Raw genomic sequence first — 22,210 nt, forward strand, 5'->3', positions numbered from 1 at the left:
GACGTGGATGGATCTAGAGACTGTCATACAGAGTGAAGTAAGTCAGAAAGAGAAAAACAAATATGGTATATTAACGCATATATGTGGAACCTAGAAAAATGGTACAGATGAACCGGTTTGCAGGGCAGAAATTGAGACACAAATGTAGAGAACAAACGTATGGACGCCAAGGGGGGAAAGCGGTGGAGGGGCGTGGCGGTGGTGGTGGTGTGATGAACTGGGAGATTTGGATTGACATGTACACACTGATGTGTATAAAATGGTTGACTAATAAGAACCTGCTGTATAAAAAAATAAATAAAATTCAAAAATTCAAAAAAAAATTGCATTAGTATTTATAAAGAAATTTAAGAGTCTTGGCAACTCATATGAAGCTTGACAGGAAATGATCTCTTCCTTGGGAATATTTCACATAATGCCATAAAAGAGGCTGAATGCTCCAGCAGCAACACTCACAGAAGTCAATGTGTGATGCAGGGACTTCCCTGGTGGCGCAGTGGTTAAGAATCCGCCTGCCAACACAGGGGACACGGGTTCGAGCCCTGGTCTGGGAAGATGCCACATGCCGTGGAGCAACTAAGCCCAGGAGCCACGACTACTGAGCCCACGTGCCACAACTACTGAAGCCCGTGTGCCTAGATCCCGTGCTTCGCAACAAGAGAAGCCACGACAATGAGAAGCTCGTGCACCGCAATGAAGAGTAGCCCCCACTCACTGCAACTAGAGAAAGCCCGCGCGAAGCAACAAAGATGCAACACAACGAAAAATAAATAAATAAATAATTTTAAAAAATATATATTAATGTGTGATGCAAAATGGCCAATGTTAGGCTATGTATAAAAATTTTATGCTTTATATCCATATGTAGCGTACACACATCAAGGTGCCTGCATAAAATGAAAAAAAATCCATTAAGCAAGTCAGCAATGAAGTGTCAGCTGAGGAAAGCATTCAAGTAAGCATTTAGCAATGTTAGTGAATTACACAAGTCAATGGGGTTATGAAGTATGGAACTATTGAAGAGAAAAAGGCTTTTTAATAAAGGTGAATTTCTAAAAAGCCTTTGAAGTATTTTGTCTTAAACAGAAAATCTCTACTCTTGATCCTTTCCATAATAACAGAAATTATTAAATAATTGATGTTTTTAAAAATCTCATTTTCATGTTCTTTCCAAATACATATACACACACCCACATTCAAAGCACCTATCAGACCCCGTTTTCCACATCCCACATTTTTCTAAAAACTGGGTGCTTTTTAGGAATAAAGCAAAGGCCCAGTTTGCCTAAAATATTTAAAGAAAAGGCATTCTCTACATTTTGGAAGAAATCTCAACTCTACAGATATGCAGGACTCTCCTAAAGCTGTTTCTGCTTCATTAAAAAAATCTTCTTGCACCTGACTCAACTGCCTGTCATGCTGTCCAGCTTTTAGTTCTTCAGAGGTTTGTACCAGGTCAGCATAAAACCAGACTTTTATTTTATCAGACTGCTCTACAAAGGTAGTTTTCACTTCTCTGTGCCTTTTTAATCACTGTATGAGACTTGTAGAGTTCAGTCAATGGGCACATGTAGTTACAGTACTGTAAGCCTTGCTATCAGCCCCATCCACAGTACAGTAGATGTGGTGCAAGGCATTCCCTAGAGCTCTGGAGGTGCCTCTGGGCTGCAGAGGAAGATGAGGGCCAGGGTTAGAGAGGGAGAAGAGGAAGAAGCACCTACTTTAACCTGAGGGGCTCTACTTTACTTTTTTTTTTTTTAAAAAAAGGGTATTGCTGTGAAAAGCCTTGAACTGTCAGGAATAAAGGTGGCCCTTTATCACGATTATCATATTATTCAACTTTCCTGGAGTTTGAGTGTGACTTAAGGTGTAAGGTATCTTATTCTTTAATATCTTATTTAATATCTTATTTAGTGTCTTATATCTTATTCTTCAAAATCCTTAAAATAAGGGGTGAAACTCACTATCACTGCCATCACTTGAGGCACAATATTCAAACCACAGCTTCAGAGGGCCAGCTTGGCTGCCTCAGCTGGTGATTCTACATTATTTTTAAGGACTACCTAAGGAAGATTCACTTTGGTTATATTTTCTGTGATTTCTGAACTAGGTTTTACCAAATGATTTTTTAAAAAACTACTCACACAACACACCACTTTAAAATCCATACTAATTTATGGACTTTATACTAAGTATACCTAATCTAAATACAGAAATGTACAGTCAAGGTTATTTTGCTCTAGTTATGTAGCCTGTGAACAAACATAATTGTAGCTCAAAAAAAAAAAGCACAATGAAACAAGCTTACTTACATACTTATTTTAAGTAGCCTGCGAATGAGAAGTGAGAGAATGGAAGATTGGATAATACACTTTAGACTAATTGCTGGTTAGGTGGTGAACTACTCGGTCACAAAACAAGTTTAGATCATCTTAGAAGACAACATACTATGTTATAAAATGAAAGACACTTTCAGAATTCATGTCAAAGAACTAACAAAAACATACTTTAATAGCATCCTTGGCATCTACCACAGCAAGGTCTCGAAGGGCCCAAGCAATCTGCCTTTTGTAGAAATCTCCTTTATCAGATTTCTTGACTTTGACCACCTTCACCTGCACGGGACGTTCAGTTGTCACTGTTGAATAAAACACACACTTTCATTAGAGACATTATTCATTTCCTCATTCTTCATTCATTCATTGCAAACACAGCTGTCAGGTGCCTGTACACAATACTAAAACAGGAATAGTATTTCATAACAAATGCTATGACTGAGGAATACACAGAATACTAATGGAAAAATCTAAATCAGACTAGAAGGTTAGAGGCAGATTACTTGAGAAGTAAAACTCTTAAAACTCAAAAATAAGAAAAAAAATTCAGATTAAAAAAATGGGCCAAAGACCTTGACAGACACCCAACCAAAGAAGATATATAGACCACAAATAAGTATATGAAAAGATGCTCCACAGCATATGTCATCAGGGAAACGTAAACTCAAATGACAACGAGATACCACTACACACCTATTAGAATGGCCAAAATCCAGAGCACTGACAACACCAAATGCTGGTGAGGATGTGAAGCAACATGCACTGTCATTCACTGACGGTGGGAATTAAAAATGGTACAGTCACTTTGGAGGAGAGTTTGGCAGTTTCCTAACAAAACTAAACATACTCTTACCATATTATCCAGCAACTGCATTCCTTGGTATTTACCCAAAAGAGCTGAAAACAGGTCCACACAAAAACCTGCACACGGATGTTTATAGCTGCTTTATTTATAACTGCTAACTTGGAAGCAACCAAGATGTCCTTCAGTAGGTGAATGGATAAATAAACTGTGGTACATCCAAACAATGGAATGTTATGCAGCACTAAAAAGAAATGAGCTATAAGCCATGAAAACACATGGAGGAAAGTTAAATGCATATTACTAAGTGAAAGAAACCAATCTGAGAAGGTCACATACTATTTGATTCCAATTACTATATGACATTCTGGAAAAGGCAAAACTGTTGAGACAGTAAAAAGATCAGTGGTTGCCAGGGATTGGGGAAGAGATGAACAGGCAGAGCATGGAGGATTTTTAGGGCAGTTAAAATACTCTATATGACATTATCCATTTGTCCAAACCCAACACCAAGAGTGAAACCTACAGTAAACTATGGACTTTGGGTGATTATGATTTGTTAACGTAGGTTCATTCTTGGTAACAAATGTACCACTGTGGTGAGTAGTGTTAACAAAGAGAAAGGCTATGCGTGTGTGGGGAAAGGGGCATAAGGGAAATCTCTGTACCTATCTCTCAATTTTCTTATAAACCTAAAGCTGCTCTAAAAAAAATAGTCTTAAAAATGTATTAATGCTAACAAGAGTTATTATTTATGATAGTATTAAAAATCTAGGAATAAATAAATACCTAGGGGTAAATATAACACATGTGCAAAGCCTTTAAAATTATAAAACTTGGGACGTCCCTGGTGGTCCAGTGGTTAAGACTCCGTGCTCCCAATGCAGGGGGCCCAGGTTTGAGTCCTGGTCAGGTAACTAAACCCCGCATGCCGCAACTAAGAGCTCACATGCTGCAACTAAAGATCCCGCATGTGGCAACAAAGATCCCTCGTGCTGCAACTAAGACCTGGCGCAGCCAAATAAATAAATAAACATTAAAAAAAAATAATAATAAAATTATAAAACTTATTGAAAGTCTTTAAAACTATAAACCTTATTGCAAGGCATTAAAGAAGACCAAGATAAATGGAGAACCACACCATATTCATGAACAAGAAGACTTAATATCATAAAATGCAAGTTCTCTCCAAAGTGAACTATAGATTCAAAACAATTCCAATCAAAATCCCAAAAAAATTTGGAACTTGATTCTAAAATTCAGATGAAAAAACAAAATACCCACAAGATAACATAAAATCCAGATATAAGAAAGGACCCAGAAACAAACACACTCACACTTATCACTATAAACATGGACACAGGTAAATCAAAGACTGAAATGCGAAAGGTAAAATTATAAAACTTGTAGAATGTAATATAGGAGAATACTTTTATTACTCCAGGGTATGGAAGGATATCTTAAATAAGACACAAAAAGGGGAAGCCATAAATGATCAGACTGATTAATCTGATTTCATTAAAAGGCATCACAAAAAGTGAAAAGATAAGCCATAAACTGGGATGCATACAATCAGCAAATTAGTATCCAAATTACATACAGAACTTAAAGAAATCAGTAAAAGGACAACCAACAGAATAGAAAAATGAGTAAAAGGCTTAAACAGGCAAATGTCTTAGGCAAGAAAATTAATGGCTAATAAATCCATGAAAAGAGGCTCAATCTCATTATTATTTAGGGCAATGCAACTTAAAACCACAACGAGATTCTATTTCACACCCACCAGATTGGAAAAAACAGTCTGTCAAAACCAAGTTTAGACTAGGATGTGGAGAACCCGAAACACACGCTGCTTGTGGGAGTGAAAACCAGTACAACTACTTTTGAAAATAATCTGCTATTAGGGTAGTGTTGACCATTCACTGCCTATGACCCAGCAATCTCACATTTAGGTGTCTACCCTAGAAGATTCTTGCCTGTGTACACTGGTAGACAAGGACAAACATGCTCACAGAAGTGCTTCCCGAATAGCAAAACCTGGAAACAAACCTCCTGGTCATCGCTGGTAGGATGGGTAAGTAAACAGCAGTACTCTCAGAGTAGAAAACTACACAGCAGTGGAAATGAAAGAATTACAGCTATGGGAGAAAAACAAGAGATAACACTCACAAACATACTGTTGAGTGGAAAAAGTCACAAATGAATACCTGTGCTATGATTCAATTTATGTCAAGTTCAAAGACACGCAAATATAACAATGTATATTCGAGATTACAAACACATATGGTAAAATGATAAAGAAAAGCAAGGAAAGAGTAAATCAAAACTCAGGATACTAGTTACCTCTTAATGAGGGAAGGGAATGGGAGCAGGGCAGGGCACACAGGAGACTTCAAAGGTAATGGTAAAATTCTTCTTATTCTGGATAGTGGTATATATAAGTGTTCACACCTTATATGTATGTTACAGAAATACTTTTCTGGGACTTCCCTGGTGGTGCAGTGGTTAAGAATCTGCTTGCCAATGCAGGGGACACGGGTTTGATCCCTGGTCTGGGAAGATCCTACATGCCACGGAGCAACTAAGCCCGTGCACCACAACTACTGAGCCTGCGCTCTACAGCCCTGAGCCACAACTACTGAAGCCCAAGCACCTAGAGCCCGTGCTCCACAACAAGAGAAGCCACCGCAATGAGAAGCCGGCACGCGGCAACTAGAGAAAGCCCGCACGCAGCAACAAAAACCCAACGCGGCCAAAAATAAATAAATAAATTTTTTAAAAAAGAAATATTTTTGTATCTACTCAAGATTTAATTAAAGACAATTGAAAAAAACCGAATGTGTTGGCCCAATTTTCCAATCACAGAAACGATGAGAATATTTTATTTATTTATTTTTGAAATTGAATTTCTTTTCTTTTTTTTTTTTAAAGCGATACATGGTCATTCTTTTTTTAAATTTATTTATTTGGCTGCATCAGGTCTTAGTTGCAGTTCACAGGATCTTCTTTGTGGGATGCAGGATCTTTCATTGCAGCACACAGGCTTCTCTAGTTGTGGTGCGCAGGCTTAGCTGCCCCATGGCACGTGGGATCTTAGTTCCCTGACCAGGGATTGAACGCATGTCCCCTGCATTGGAAGGCAGATTCTTAACCATTGGACCACCAGGGAAGTCCGAGAATATTTTAAACAATGAGGAAATGACCCCTAGGGAATAAAAGAATAAAAGAATGCCAAACAAGAACCTTGACTTATTAAATACCCACCTGTGGCACACAAAAAACAGTTCTTTTTCTTTTTTCCTGCTTTGCAGACATTGACAATACTCAGCAGGCGTTCGTCATTTGGTGTAAAAATGTCTCTTTGTAATGCGTGCTTGATTGCTGTCATCTTTACTCAGCTGAAAAAATTCAGAGTATAGATATTATACTCATTCTCAAAATCATTCTTACATTGTTCCATTTAGGATTAAAAAAATGATATTATTTATGGCAAATAAGTGTAGGATGAATGATTTAGTACTGAATGATTAGTACACCTACATCATAAAAATAAAAAGCTGTATGCTTGGAAAAGAAATTAGAGAACCAGTGATATCAAACTCTGAAATCTTTGGAAGTGTTCACCAAATATTATAATATTTTTAAAAAATTTAGGAAAAAATTAAAAAATCTATGCCCAATCTTCAAATATAAATTTCCTATATAAAGAACTCTTACAACTCAACAATAAAAAGACAAGTAACCCAGTTAAAAACTGAGCAAAGGATCTGAATAGACATTTCTCCAAGGAAGAGAAACAAATGGCCAATAAGCACACGGAAAGATGTGCAACATCATTAGCCATTAGGGAAATGCAAATCAAACCCACATTGAGATACCTACCACTTTACACTGTTAGGATGGCTAAAATTAAAAAGACAAGTGTTGGTAAAGGTGTGGAGAAAAAGGAAGTCTCATATATTGCTGGTGATTATAAAATGCTGCAGCCACTTCAGAAAACAGCTTGGTGGTTCCTCCAAAAGTTAAACATGGTTTACCATATGACCCAGCAATTCCACTCCTAGGTATATACTCAAGAGAACTGCTAAACATACGTCCACACAAAATCATGTACATAAATGTCCATAGCAGTATTGTTCACCATAGTCAAAATGTGGAAACATCTCAAATGTCCTAATGAACAGCAAAATGAAATACATCCACACAGTAGATTATTTGGCCATAAAAAAGGAACAAAGTACTGATACATACTACAACATCCGTGAATCCTGAAAACACGATGCTAAGTGAAAGAAGCCAGTTACAAAGAATGACATATTTTATGATTCCATTTATGTGAAATGTCCAGAGTAGACAAATCCATACAGATGGATTGATTTGTGGTTGCCAGGGGCTGAGGGCAAGGAGGAATGGGGAGTGACTGCTAATGTGTATGGGGCTTCTTTTTAGGGTGATGAAAATGTCCTTGAATTAGACAGTAGTGATGTTTTTATAACCCTTTGAATATACTGGAAACCACTGAATTATATACTGAAAAAAGGTGAATTTTATGGTGTATTAATCATCTTTTTTCAAATATAACTTAAGTTACATATTTCAAAAAAACTCACTGCAACTTTATTTTTTGAATATACTGTATATATATATATATTTGTGTGTATATACATTATTATTTCCAATGCAGATGTATAGTATTTCATACGTGTGAGCTTGCTTAGGAAATTAACTCCTAGTTCTAACACTGCTTCTATGGGAAAATGAAGAAATTATGAGTTTTAAATAAATGACTTAGAGTGACTTTTTATAACACACGGACACTTGTAAACTATAGGTATCTCCTATATTTTACTCAACCTGTAAAACTTATTGCTCCAACTCAAAAAAACTGCTTTTCTCACAAAAATCACACTTCTATCCCTCTTTCCCCTCATCTCTGCCTCTAGTCTCCTGACAGCCCCCTCCTTCCTGTTCTCCTAGTCCATCTGGCCTCTCCAAGCTTAATTTCTTTTCCAACCTAGCCTAAAGGCAGTGTTCATTTCCCTACACCCACACTATCCCCTTCAATGATCTTGCTCCATTTGCAGACCAGTTCACTCTGTTCACCAATCTCCATAAACTGTCTTTTTTCTCTACTTCTCTTGGCTACCATATGCCATTTAAGAAGGCCTCATATCCATGTTCATTGCACTCATTACAAATATTTAAATCCAATCAAAGCTAAACTTTCAAAGTTGCTCAGCAATTCCTTAACACCCTCTTTGATGATTCCTCTTCCTACTCCCCATCAGTATTGCAAATCCTTATTTCTCTCCTTCAACCCCCAACTCTAGTGTCAGCCTCCTCCCTCTCTGCAAATGACTTCACCGTCTACCCTGCAGAGAATAGAGAAGCTATGAAGAGCAAGTTTTCCCAACTGCTTTCTTCTTCATCTCTCTACATTGTTATCCATCTTAACCTCCATTCCACCTATTATAAAATGTCCATGTTACTATCCCTTAATATGTTCTAGGGCCTACACACTGTGTTAAAAGCTCAACTCTATCCTATGTCCAAGCCATGCTGGATACTGGCCAGTTTGCTTTTCTGTCTCTAGACTCTTGTTTGTGCAATTTCTTTTTCCTGAAATTCTTTTCTCCCTGGGAAATTCCAATTCATCCTTAAGATCCTGCTGAAATGTCATCTCTTCTGTGAAGTAGTCACACACTCAAAGAAAAAAAAAATTCCTTTCCTACTTCTCTAATATTTCCCCTCTATTCTGCTAACATAACACTTATAAACCATATTGTCTAGCTACTTGTATTCTCTCCCCCATTAAAAGTATTTCCTTGGGGCTTCCCTGGTGGCACAGTGGTTGAGAGTCCGCCTGCCGATTCAGGGGACACGGGTTCGTGCCCCGGTCCGGGAAGATCCCACATGCCGCGTAGCGGCTGGGCCCGTGAGCCATGGCCGCTGAGCCTGCGCGTCCGGAGCCCGTGCTCCGCAACGGAAGGGGCCGCAGCAGTGAAAGGCCCGCGTACCGGAAAAAAAAAAAAAAAAAAAAATTTCCTTGCAGGCAAGACCACGTTTATCTTTGTATTCCAAGAACTTGGGAAAGACATACCAGGCACTTAATAAATTCACCAAAATGACAGCACCAAATAACATGACAACTAAAGCATTCTGCTGATTTTCCTTCATCTAATTTATCCTTTCTGCTCCTGCTGCCAACACACTAACCCAGGTTCACATCAACCACATCTATTAAACACCACAGCATCTGGTTACCTCTTTGCAAGCTTCGACAATCCCAAAACTCTCGACAAATATTAAAACATAGCTTTCTTCACAATATGCCCTTGCTCAACATTTTCCTAATGTTCCCAAATACAAACCTTCTACTCCAAGCTCTCTGTTCATTCTGGTCTTTAAATCTTTGCTTAGGAGCTTTTCCATGCTGGGAGTATCATGTATCCAAACCCTAACTGCACTCCATAATTTATATGAAGTTGATTCAATAAAGATCTTAATCCAAACTGATCTCTCCTCTCAACCGCTACAGCACTTATTGCATTTACTAAACAATCAAGCACTTGCTGTCCAACTCGTTCATAAAATCACAAGCTCCTGGATCTCAACAACTCTCTTGAAAGAAAGGGGGGATGGGGGGTGTTTTAGCATAGTTTTGTGTCCTTTATTAGTGGGTACTCAACAAATATCTCTTGCGGTAACTTGAATTTAATAGTAAAAACTGGTTAAATGAATGACTAATAGTGGTCAGCATCTACCACCCAGTCCCTCTTTGGTCAAAAGCAAAGGACTGACTGTATGGTAAGTGGTAAAACAAGACTGGACTGGGCAGAGTTCATAAAGGAGTTAGTCATAATGAAAAGCACTATGCGACTCTCATTCATTCGGCAAATATCGATGCCTGCGAAGTGCCAGGCACAATTCTAGGTTACAGTGGTGTATATGACAGATATGTCCATGAAGACAGGAAGAGCCATGCCTCCAATGGCATCTACATTCTCAGGGTGGAGTGATTAACTCTCCAGTCTTTACAGTACATTTTTTGTGAGTCAGTGAATGAACCATTAGAAGTCCTCCAAAACTACTTCCCCCGTTTAAGAACCCATGCCTGACCATGTTCCAGTGGCAGTCAGCCACAATACTCTACGTTGGTTATTGTTTCCTTAAATTCAGCTGGATCATTACAGGGTGTGGCAGGTAACTTGTCTGTAGGAGTGCCATGTCAGTGAGTGAGTGTGGGCTGGGCCCTGTATGCTCTCGAGACATCTTAGCGCGTGGAGCACTGTCCTCCAGAAGAGAACACAGTGCCTGGAGCCAGGGAAATGCACTTAAAAGATTTATAAGAAAATGTGGATTTGGACCCCTCCTGATTCACGCCAGAGAGCAAACGGATCAGGGCCGTTTTTACAGTGAAATCTGGTTTTCATGGGCGGAACCAGAAAGGGGTGTGAGGATTGCCCTCCCAGCCCCCCAGGGCGGGGGATGCTCCTACCGCACTCTGCGTCTTACCCAGACAGGCAGGAAGAGAAGCGGGCCCTGACGGCGGAGGGAGGGGCGCCCGACTCCCCGGTGCTGGGCCAGCAGCGGAACTGAGGAGCCGCCTCAGACCCTGGCGTCCAACCGTCCGCTCGTCGGTGCGCCGCCGCCAGGACTGCCCGGCAGCCGCGGCCGAGGCTTACCGCAAGGCCGGACCGGGCCCGCCTGTGCCGAGGCGGGTCCTCCACGACAGAGATGGGACGAGGCTGGAGCGGCCACGGTTACGAGGTCGCGCTCCTCTGTCGAGCGGCAAACCGGAAGCGGCCGATAGGCCCCACCTTCCATATCCGGACACGTGACCAGCCTCCACGCCGGAAGTCGATCTGGTAGAGCCGGAAGGAGTAGCGGCAGAGGCCTTGGCGAGGGGTCGAGGGGGCAGGTCTCGCCGTAGGGGAGTGTCTGGAACAGGCAGGGGCGGGACCCCGTCGCTCCGAGACTGACTCGGGAGCTGGGGCATGTGGTGGTGCGTGTTAGTTTCTCTTGAAGAGTTATTCAGCTGTTTTCAGCCGGTCATTTAAGAAGAGATGCGATTACATGTTTTCTTTCTTGCACACGTAAAGCTCTGTTAACTCTAGATACTTGCTGCTTATGGCATGGAGAGTTTAAATGAGTTAAATCAGAATGTGGGGGGGGACGCGGGGGACCAAGACACCAGCACTTAAAAATTTTTTTTTTTACTTTTTTAGGCTCGCAGCATGCGTGATCTTAGTTCCCCCACCAGCAATCGCACTCGCACCCCCTGCAATGATGGAAGGGGGGAGTCTTAACCACTGTACCGCCAGGGAAGTTCCCACCAGCACTTTTCACATCTTTGGGGAAAATTCTAATATGCAGCTATGGTGGAGAACCATTGATACAGTGACGTTGGTATTTTAAAATGTGGTCTGTGGACCAGCTGCTTGGGCATCATCTGGGGGTTCTTTAGAAAATGCAGCCTCTCAGGCTTACTTCAGATCTACTGAATGGTAATCTACATCTTAACGAGATGACTCCTGTGCACGTTTAAGTTTGAGAAGCACAGGTGATGCCAGTGTTGCTGGTTGCAAGGCAAGTGATTTATTTATTCCATATGTTTGGCACCTGTTTTATGCCAGGCACTTTGATCCAGGTGCAGAGGTGATTCAGACATGAATCTCACTCACCCTGAAGACCTTCCCGGTATGGGCCAAACAAGGTATACATACAAATACATATAAAATAAGACAAAATAAATGACCAAAGAGAGATACAGGTCAGATAAATGTGCTGGTAATTCAGAGGAGCGATTTCTTTGCTCTAGCTCAATACCGTCCTTTGCAAGGGTTCTGCAGGGACCCATTCAATGCAAGTATTCGTTCATTTGAAAACAGAGCCACCTCAATGCTGGGCACTGTATTACGTGTTGGAGACAAAGACAGGGATCCCACTAAGAAGGGGACACACCGTCATTGGAGAGACAGAATTAAACAGAGGGATAAATTACAGTCTATTGTGGTAAAGTAAACAACAAAAGTAGAAAAAAAGAGATGTAGCACCATAGGAATGCAAAAGAGGGTGTAACTCACTCTGTCAAGGTGGATTCACTGAGAAAGGGACAAATGTGCTGTGCAAAGTATCTTTCAGTGTTTAGCTGAAGATATAATTTGGTGGAAAAATCAGCAGACATAGTAGGGACCTGTTTGCTACTGAGATCAATATGCTCTAGTCAATGCTACCTGAAATGCTTTTCAGTTTCATTGAATGACTTCACTTTTAAGAGCAGGATCTGATCTGATCTTTAGAAAGACCTCTCGGGTCCTTCCTGCTCAGTCCCAGAATGCTTACTGTGGATACTCTTTTTTTTTTTTTTTTTTTTTTTTTTGCTTTTAGGGGGAAGGGGGCCTCTCACTGTTGTAGCCTCTCCCGTTGCAGAGCACAGGCTCCGGACTCGCAGGCTTAGCGGCCATGGCTCACGGGCCTAGCCGCTCCGCGGCATGTGGGATCTTCCCGGACCGGGGCACGAACCCGTGTCCCCTGCATTGGCGGGCGGACTCTCAACCACTGCTCCACCAGGGAAGCCCTGTGGATACTCTTTATATGACAATTGCATGTGCTATTTTGTCCTTTTTTTTCTTTCTCTTTTCTTTTCTTCCTTTTTTTTTTTTTTTAACCTGTATGTTTACATCCCTCTTCAAAGTTGGGAAGTGAATTGCTTTTCAGAAGCCTGGACTTCTTCGCTGAACTCTAGATTTGTTGTTGTTGTTCTCTAGTTTTTTGGTTTTTAAAATTAATTTTTACTGCAGTCTAGTTGCTTTGCAACATGAACTCCAGATTTGTGTATCCACTGCCTCCCCAACATTTCCACTCGGATGTCCATTAGGCATCTCAAACTAAAATTTAAAAATTTCTAAAAATTAAATTCTCCTTTCTCCCCTCCCCTCCTGGATTCCCCTCAAAGTGGAGGCTGAAACAAAGGCTTACGTGCAGTATTTTATTGGGGGCTTTGATAGCAGGGAGCAAGAGTGAGAGAAGAGGGAGGGGAAGTAAAACAAGGAAGAGGGAGAGGCAGTATAAGGATGTGTTATTGAGTTCGTCGTCACCATATCTGAATGTTTTCTTGATCCCTTAGGACTTTCTGGGAAGCTTCGTGAGATGATTCGCAAAACTGTACACTGAAAGCCAGAATGGAAGAGGCATTTATCTGTCAGCTCCTGTCTCCCTTTGATCAAAGGTTAATGCCCCTGGCCACTAACTACTCCACACTTCCCAAATGCAAAATTGTGAATGCCAAGCTGACTTCCACATCAGAGAAGTCCTGAGGAAGAAGAGAGGTGCAGTCATGTCGTACTTGCCCAAAGTTCATCAAACTCTCTTCAGAAAAGTTTGCTGCAGCAGTGGTTGGAATAAGAGGCTGAAAGGATTTGAGGTGGTGACAGAAGATACACAGATGCTGTCCATTTCAGTCCACTCTTTGTACCACTCACATCTGCTTGGCCCTTCGTTACGTCTGGTCTTTTACAGAGTCCCCTTCAAGGTGATGGCCACCTACTATCTCTGCGAAGACTTAATATAAGAGAGTTGGTGGAATAAGCTTCAGTCCCTGCTGCTACACTGATGCCAAGACCGTGCTTGTTTTCATTAACTCCCTCCTCTACTATCCATCGTAACCTCCCTTCACCCTGGGCCAGCACATCAGCTGATCTAGGTTGTTTCCTCAGCGAGGTAACTGGAACCTTCAGCCTTTGTTTACCTTGCTCTGGTTGGGCCATGATTGCGTAATTGCCTGTTCAACTTATCCCTGGGTACAGAAACACCAAGATAAGCCTCAATTGAATTCCTTCCAGATTTATTCCTCCCTACTGCTATTGTATAGCAACAATCCCAGATTTTTTTTTGCCAGTCACAGTTGAGTACTCCCACTACTGTAGTAACTCTTTCCGTTATTACGTGACTACTGCCATGGGAAACCAAGTAACCAAATGATAGTGAGGGAGTTTCAAGTTCAGTGAAGCATCCTCCACCCAACTCGTGGAGAGCTAATTATTGTAATCTAGCAAAGCCTAAATGTGGGAGGCAGGAAACACAAATTCTGTGAGTGCGTCACTGGAAGTGATGATAAAATGGGCCAATCCTGCTCCCATTCTGGGGTTTCCAGAGCTATGTCTTTAGCTGTTGGGGGACACTATTGCTTGGTTTTAAGCATTTACCACATCAGAGGCTGGCTACTTCTGAGTGATGGAGGGATATGGCAATATCAGTGGAGTCTCTGGTCATGTGTATATTGTCACCTTTTTTTTTTAGGAGGAGGCTGTAAAATGGATTCCTTGGTTAAAGTAGCATTGATCAGGATACTATAATTCTGGTGTTATGGATGTTGGCAGAGTCACTTCAGGCAGGAAGGACAAACCTAGGAGTCTGTAAATATTTGTACTTCGGGCCACTTCTCTCTATAAACAAAGCTAACAATAAAGAATACTGCTCCCAGCTCTACCAACTGGCAAGATTTCACTTCACCTTTGTTCTTTAAAGCCACCCCTGAGTGGGGCTATGTGCAACAGCCGTCCAGTTTTTCCTACACACCAACACAATGTGCCAACCCATCTGTGAACCAGGCTCAAATGTTTTATTCTGAGATAGGTAGTCATAGGGAACTCCAAGAGGGCACAGGAGTGAGCTGAGGAAGAGATACCAGTGCTATAGAAGTGCCACGGGAGTCTGAGTCACCCCTTCATGTAATTTACAATACTTGTGTCTTCTGGACCTGCTCAGGCTCAGTCCTATACCATTTACAGACTTCAATGGATTGCTGCTGTACCCATGCACTTATGACTTAGTGGATCTGATAATATCCAGCTCATGATAGGTAGCTCTAGTGTTCCCAATGGAGAAGAGTTCTCTGCCTCAGGCATGGCCCTGTAGAACACTAAGGCTCTGTGATGCAACTCTCTTACTGGGGCCTTTCCAGAGATTTCACACAGGGCTCTTAATCCATCACAGATACCTCTAGCACCCTTAGATCTGCGGGAACAAACGGCCTGAGCATTAGGCAAGTAGCATCATAGCCCTTTTGGGCAACATATCCAACCGATAGGTACTTTAGTTTTACAATAAGTTCATTCCACCATCCTTACTTCTGGGAAGCATATTCTCGTGGTTCTCTCATCTCACATAATAAATTCGTTCTAACGCTTCTGCTCCCCTGAGTCCTCTGATTCCTTTCTCAATACTCGTTCAGAATTGTTCTATAACATCTCATTTAGCACAGGCCATCAGCATAGCCAAGCTTTAAGGAGGCGCCGAGCCTTTATATTAGGACTGGGTCCGGGTGTCCTTGCCAAAACATTAAATCCAGGATCACAGGTGAATGGCCCCATGTCATAAATTCTCCCATACCCAGCCTTATAACCTGATTTCTCTGGTTTAGTGCTCTAAGTATTCACTCTTACAAATAACCCCCTGGTTTCTATCAGACAGGTTTGCAACTCTTTTTGAGTTCATCTGTAGTTCAGTGGTTCTCACCTGGGATGATTTTGACTCCCAGGGGACGTTTGGTAATGTCTGGAGACATTTTTGGTTGTCATTACCAAGGGGGTTCTACTAACATCTAGTGAGTAGAGGGCAGGGCTGCTGCTGAACAAGCTGCAATACACAGGACAGCTCCCACAGCAAAGAATTATCCAGCCCCAAATGTCACTAGTGCAGAGGTTGAGGAACTCTGGTCTAGTTCTCCCTGGAGCAGGGATTGCAATCCCCACATAGGTTTGCTGAGCTCTGACCCTAGTTACGGGCTTGAGGCAGTCGTCGTTGGGGGAAGATATTGGGAAAATTAAGGTAATAAATTAGGCTTTTGCCTCAGATATATTCTTTGAAGTAGTTCCAGACAAGGAGAGGCTGCTTTCCTTTATCAAGAGAAAGGAGTCTGTTGGCACAGAGGATGACAAAAAATCTGGGGGTTTAAGATTATAAAACATGTGCACACAAATGTCCCCATTCTAGATTTCAAGGTTTCATTATTTTCCTATCAGGGCCCTAGGTTTGACACGGGTAATATTTTAAGGCTGTGCGTTTAGACTCCTTTGCCGCTCTGCCACCCTTTTGATTATACGTCAGAGCTGATTTTTAGCACAGTCGGCTCAGTGGCTACTCTGCCCTAGAGGCTTCTGGCTTTCACAGTGTGCCATGATTTGATTGTTGGCTGAACAGAGCCTGTCATTTTCTTTTGTTAAGATCTCCAAAGCGGTTAACAGAAATCAGCTCACTTTGTGACTATCATTGCTCCATAACTATGCTCAAGTACCATAGCCACATGTAATTCAATGTTTCATCTTCTGTCTGCACCTCATTCTAATCTACAACAGTAGAGAGTCATGGTAATTAGCAATGCTACTGTATGCCAGGGGTTGTCACCACTTGCAATTTACCACCAACTACTTAACCACCAGCAGGGGTCCTTATTGTCTTGTGATCAGTGCTGGAGGATCAGCCTCCAAAATCCCATACTGAGGCTTTACATTCTGGAGTCACCTTTTTTAAAAAAAATCGGATTATAGTTGCTTTACAACGTTGTGTTAGTTTCTGCTGTACAGAAAAGTGAATCAGCTATATGTATACATATACCCCCTCTTTTTTGGATTTCCTTCCCATTTAGGTCACCACAGAGCACTGAGTTCCCTGTGCTATACAGTAGGGTCTCTGGAGTCAATTTTGATGCCCAGTGTTCCCCTGAAAGCAGAGCCCCAAACAAAGGCTTAGGTGCTAGTAGTTTATTTGAGAAAATGAGTTCAGGGACTAGACTAAGGGGCCCAGGGGAAACAAAATAGAGAAAGCGGAAAAGCCAATACAAGGCTGCATTATTGAGTTGACAAATGCAGTGGGCGATTTGTTGATTGATACTGTGGAACCTTCTAAGAAGACTTAGCGAAATGGGTCTCAGAATTCTGTACTGAAGTGAAGAAGAACAAAGAGGACGCACTTATCTATCGGCTCCTGTCTGCCATTGGTTAAGCTTGCACCACATGCTTCTAATTGCACATGTGCACTGTGGGCTGGTTTCTGCAGTATCCCACACTAGAAGCAGGGAGTGAGAGGGGCAAGGTGCTGGAATATTGTTCTTGGGAGATGATCTTGAGGTTGAGGCCTGCACAGAATTGGTCACTGCAGCAACACCTGGAATAAGAGGTGAGGCTGAAAGGATTTAAAATAATGCATTAAAGATTTCTAAACATGGCTTCTCCCTGAGTTTTCTCCATTTGAGTTAATGGTATCTCTATCTTCTCAGCTGCTTAGGCCGGTCCTTGACTTCTCTCTTTCTCTCACATTCTACATCCACTCTCTCAAGAAATCTTATGGGTTCTACCTCTAAAGTATTTCCAGAATCTAACCACTTCTCCCTATCTCCACTGCTACTCTTTCCTTGATTATTGCCTTTATCTTGTCTCTCCTGAATTACTGCTTATCTCCCTACAGTGTGTTATTAACACAGCTGCCAGAGGGATCTTTTTTAAAACATGAGCCATATCATATTACTCTTTGCTCAGAACCCTCCAGGAGCTTCAGAGTGAAAGTCAAAGTTCTTACAATGACCTACAAGATCCTGCACAATCTCCCCATTTCCCCACCCACCAGGACTTCATCTTCTACTACCCACCTTGGTCACTCTACTCCAGTTCCTTAGACCTCCTTGTTCCTTGAAAAGTCTAGGCAAACTGGACTTTTGCTCTTGCTTTTCTCTCTGCTTGAAATGTTTTTTTCAGTAAATATCTGCATGGCTCACTACTGCATCCCTTTCATGTCTTTGTTCAAAGGTTACCTCAATGAGACCTTCCATGATAGCCCTATTTAAAATAGTGCCCCAACCTAACATTCTTTATCTTTCATTTTTGCTTTGTTTTTCTTCATGGTTCTTATTACATCCTGTAATACTATGGCATTATATCTGATATATATATATATCAGATATAATGCCACATGTATATATAGCTAACATATGTTATTTGTTTATTTGTTTATTTATTCTTTCCCTTTCACCAGAATGAAGCCTTATGAAGACAAAGACTTCTGTTTTGCTCACTGATGTATTCCCAGTTCCTAGAACTCATATCAATTCACTTATTATGTTCTCTGTACTATCCTAAGCATTTTACATGTATTAACTACTTTGGTCCTATGAGGTGGGAATCTTTATAATCCTTATTTTAAAGATTAGAAAAATGACACAGATTATTTAGCCCAAAGATACATAGTAGGCACATAGTATTATTTCAGTGAATATCTCTTTATATTACTATAGTTCTCTGCATAAAGTACACTTGGGAAGCAACATAAGACAGTGGAAAGAACATGATTGCTGGGGTTGTGCAAACCTGGGTTCAAATCCGGTCTTTACTAGTTCAATGATCACAGGGCAGATTACTTAACTCTTCTGAGCTTGAGTTTTCTCATCTGTAAATTCAAAATTATAAATGCCATCTTTTGGGACTGTCCTGCAATTTGCTGAGATATATTTCTCGTAAAGCACTTGCACATTACTCAGCACATAGTAAGCACTCAATAAATGGTAGCTATTATTTATATGCAAGTTGGTTAGAAGATTAAATTGGGTAGATTTATGTTCTCAAAAGACATGAAATAGTCACTCAGGCCCTGCAGTCCTGCTTCCCTTTCATAGGCAGAAGGCCACATATATTAACGTATATCGTATATGAGGCAATCTCATATTTGGATAGCATGGAATAAATTTTTCATTGTTAATGAGCTCCAAGGGAAAAGTTTCTTCTAAATGGCCAGGAGTAGTGAGTATTGATGTTTGAACAATATTGGCAAAATTGAAATTGGTTCAAGATGGTGGTGTAGAAGGATGTGCTCTCACTCCCTCTTGCAAGAGCACCAGAATCACAACTAACTGCTGAACAATCATCGACAGGAAGACCCTGTAATTCACCAAAAAAATACCCCACCTCCAAAGACACAGGAGAAGCCGCAATGAAATGGTAGGAGGGGTGCAATCACAATAAAATCAAGTCCCATAACTGCTGGGTGGGTGACTCACAAACTGGAGAACAATTATACCACAGAAGTCCACCCACTGGATTGAAGGTTCTGAGCCCCACATCAGGCTTCCCAACCTGGGGTCTGGCAACAGGAGGAAGAATTCCCAGAGATTCAGACTTTGTAAACTAGCAGGATTTGATTGCAGGACTTCAACAGGACAGGGGGAAACAGAGACTCCACTCTTGGAGGGCACACTCAAAGTAGGGTGCACATCAGGACCCAAGGGGAAGGAGCAGTGATCCCATAAGAGACTGAACCAGACCTACCAGCTAGACTGTTGGAGGGTCTCCTGCAGAGGCGGGGGGTGGCTGTGGCTCACCACAGGGACAAGGACACTGACAGCAGAAGCTCTGGGAAGTACTCCTTGGCATGAGCCGTCCTGTAGTCCACCATTAGTCCCACCAAAGAGCCTGTAGCCTCCAGTGCTGGGCTCCCTCAGGCCAAACAACCAACAGGGAGGGAACTCAGCCCCACCAATCAGCAGACAAGGAGATTAAAGTTCTACTGAGCTCTGCCCACCAGAGCAACACCCAACTCTATCCACCACCAGTCCCTCCCATCAGGAAGCTTGCACAAGCCTCTTAGATAGCCTCATCCACTAAAGGGAAGACAGCAGAAACAAGAAGAACTACAATCCTGCAGCCTGTGGAACGAAAACCACAGTCACAGAAAGGTAGACAAAATGAAAAGGCAGAGGATTATGTACCAGATGAAGGAACAAGACAAAACCCCAAAAAAACAGCTAAATGAAGTGGAGATGGGCAACCTTCCAGAAAAAGAATTCATTATAATGATAATGAAGATGAGCCAGGACCTCAGGAAAAGAATGGAGGCAAAGATTGAGAAGATGCAAGAAATATTTAACAAAGACATAGAAGACAGAAAAACACACAGCAGATGAAGGAGCAAGATAAAATCACACCAGACCTAACAAATGAAGAGGAAATAGGCAGTCTACCTGAAAAAGAATTCAGAATAATGATAGTAAAGATGATTCAAAATCTTGGAAATAGAATAGACAAATTGCAAGAAACAGTTAACAAGGACCTAGAAGAAATAAAGAGGAAGCAAGCAACGATGAGCAACACAATAAATGAAATGAAAAATCCTCTAGATGGGCTCAGTAGCAGAATAACTGAGGCAGAAGGACGGATAAGTGGCCTGGAAGATAAAATAGTGGAAATAACTACTGCAGAGCAGAATAAAGAAAAAAGAATGAAAAGAAATGAAGACAGACTAAGAGACCTCTGGGACAACATTAAACGCACCAACATTCGCATTACAGGGGTCCCACAAGGAGAAGAGAGAGAGAAAGGACCTGAGAAAATATTTGAAGACATTATAGTCAAAAACTTCCCTAACATGGGAAGGGAAATAGCCACCCAAGTCCAGGAAGCACAGAGAGGCCCAGGCAGGATAAACCCAAGGAGGAACATGCCAAGACACATAGTAATCAAACCGACAAAAATGAAAGACTTCTTGGGATGGTCCTACAACTTTCCAATCATTTTCAGTTATTAAAAGTTTGTCCACTCAAAATTTAAATATTATAGGGGTCCCAGAAGGAGAAGAGAGAGAGAAAGGACCAGAGAAAATATTCGAAGAGCTTATAGTTGAAAACTTAACTAACATGGGAAAGGAAATAGCCACCCAAGTCTAGGAAGCACAGAGAGTCCCAGGCAGGATAAACCCAAGGAGAAACTTGCCAAGACACATAGTAATCAAACTGACAAAAATCAAAGAAGAAGAAAAATTATTGAAAGCAACAAGGGAAAAATGACAAATAACATACAAGGGAACTCCCATAAGGTTAACAGCTGATTTCTCAGCAGAAACTCTACAAGCCAGAAGGGAGTGGCATGATATATTTAAAGTGATGAAAGGGAAGAACCTACAACCAAGATTACTCTACCCGGCAAGGATCTCATTCAGATTCAATGGAGAAATGAAAAGCTTTACAGATAAGCAAAAGCTAAGAGAATTCAGCACCACCAAACCAGCTCTACAACAGATTCTAAAGGAACTTCTCTAAGTGGGAAACACAACTGAAGAAAAAGACCTACAAAAACAAACCCAAAACAGTTCAGAAAATGGTAATAGGAACATACGTATTGATAATTACCTTAAATGGGGATGGATTAAAAGGCACAGGCTTGCTGAATGGATACAAAAATAAGACCCATATATATGCTGTCTACAAGAGACCCACTTCAATCCTAGGGACACATACAGACTGAAAGCGAGAGGATAGAAAAAGATATTCCATGCAAATAGAAATCAAAAGAAAACTGGAATAGCAATACTCATATCAGATAAAATAGACTTTAAAATAAAGAATGTTATAAGAGACAAGGAAGGACACTACACAATGATCAAGGGATCAATCCAAGAATATATAACAATTATAAATATATATGCACCCAACATAGGGGCACCTCAATACATAAGGCAAATGCTAACAACTATAAAAGAAGATATCGACAGTAACACAATAATAGTGGGAGATGTTAACACCTCACTTACAACAATGGACAGATCATCCAGACAGAAAATTAATAAGGAAACACAAGCTTTAAATAATGACACAATAGACCAGACAGATTTAATTGATATTTACAGGACACTTCATCCGAAAACAGCAGATTACATTTTCTTCTCAAGTGCACATGGAATACTCTCCAGGATAGATCACACCTTGGGTCACAAATCAAGCCTCTGTAAATTTAAGAAAATTGAAATCATATCAAGCATCTTTTCTGATCACGACACTATGAGATTAGAAATCAAATACAGGGAAAAAAACGTAAAATACACAAACACGTGGAGGCTAAACCGTACGTTACTAAATAACCAAGAGATCACTGAAGAAATCAAAGAGGAAATCAAAAAAATACCTAGAGACAAATGACAATGAAAACACAGTGATCCAAAACCTATGGGATGCAGCAAAAGCAGTTCTAAGAGGGAAGTTTATAGCTATACAAGCCTACCTCAAGAAACAAGAAAAGTCTCAAATAAACAA

General features: G+C 41.1%; 1 protein-coding gene across 8 annotated transcripts in view; it reads right to left on the reverse strand.

The window, feature by feature from the left end:
* Positions 1-10,950, reverse strand: part of EXOC1 (exocyst complex component 1) — a 62,419-nt gene extending 51,469 nt beyond the window's left edge. For 2 of the 8 annotated variants that reach the window (XM_028491823.2, XM_028491824.2), the window contains exons 1-3: positions 10,654-10,950; positions 6,403-6,536; positions 2,508-2,638 (exon numbers count right to left, since the gene is read on the reverse strand). In XM_028491823.2, coding sequence (XP_028347624.1) covers positions 2,508-2,638; positions 6,403-6,526 — 255 coding nt within the window. In that variant the 5' untranslated portion in view covers positions 6,527-6,536; positions 10,654-10,950. Of the gene's footprint in view, positions 1-2,507; positions 2,639-6,402; positions 6,537-10,653 lie in introns of those variants that run through there. The other 6 variants (XM_007116050.4, XM_028491825.2, XM_007116052.4 and 3 more) reach the window with 4 other exon arrangements.
* Positions 10,951-22,210: the final 11,260 nt, after the last annotated feature.

Source organism: Physeter macrocephalus, chromosome 7, assembly GCF_002837175.3.
Source record: "Physeter macrocephalus isolate SW-GA chromosome 7, ASM283717v5, whole genome shotgun sequence".
In the NCBI taxonomy this organism is placed as follows: domain Eukaryota; kingdom Metazoa; phylum Chordata; class Mammalia; order Artiodactyla; family Physeteridae; genus Physeter; species Physeter macrocephalus.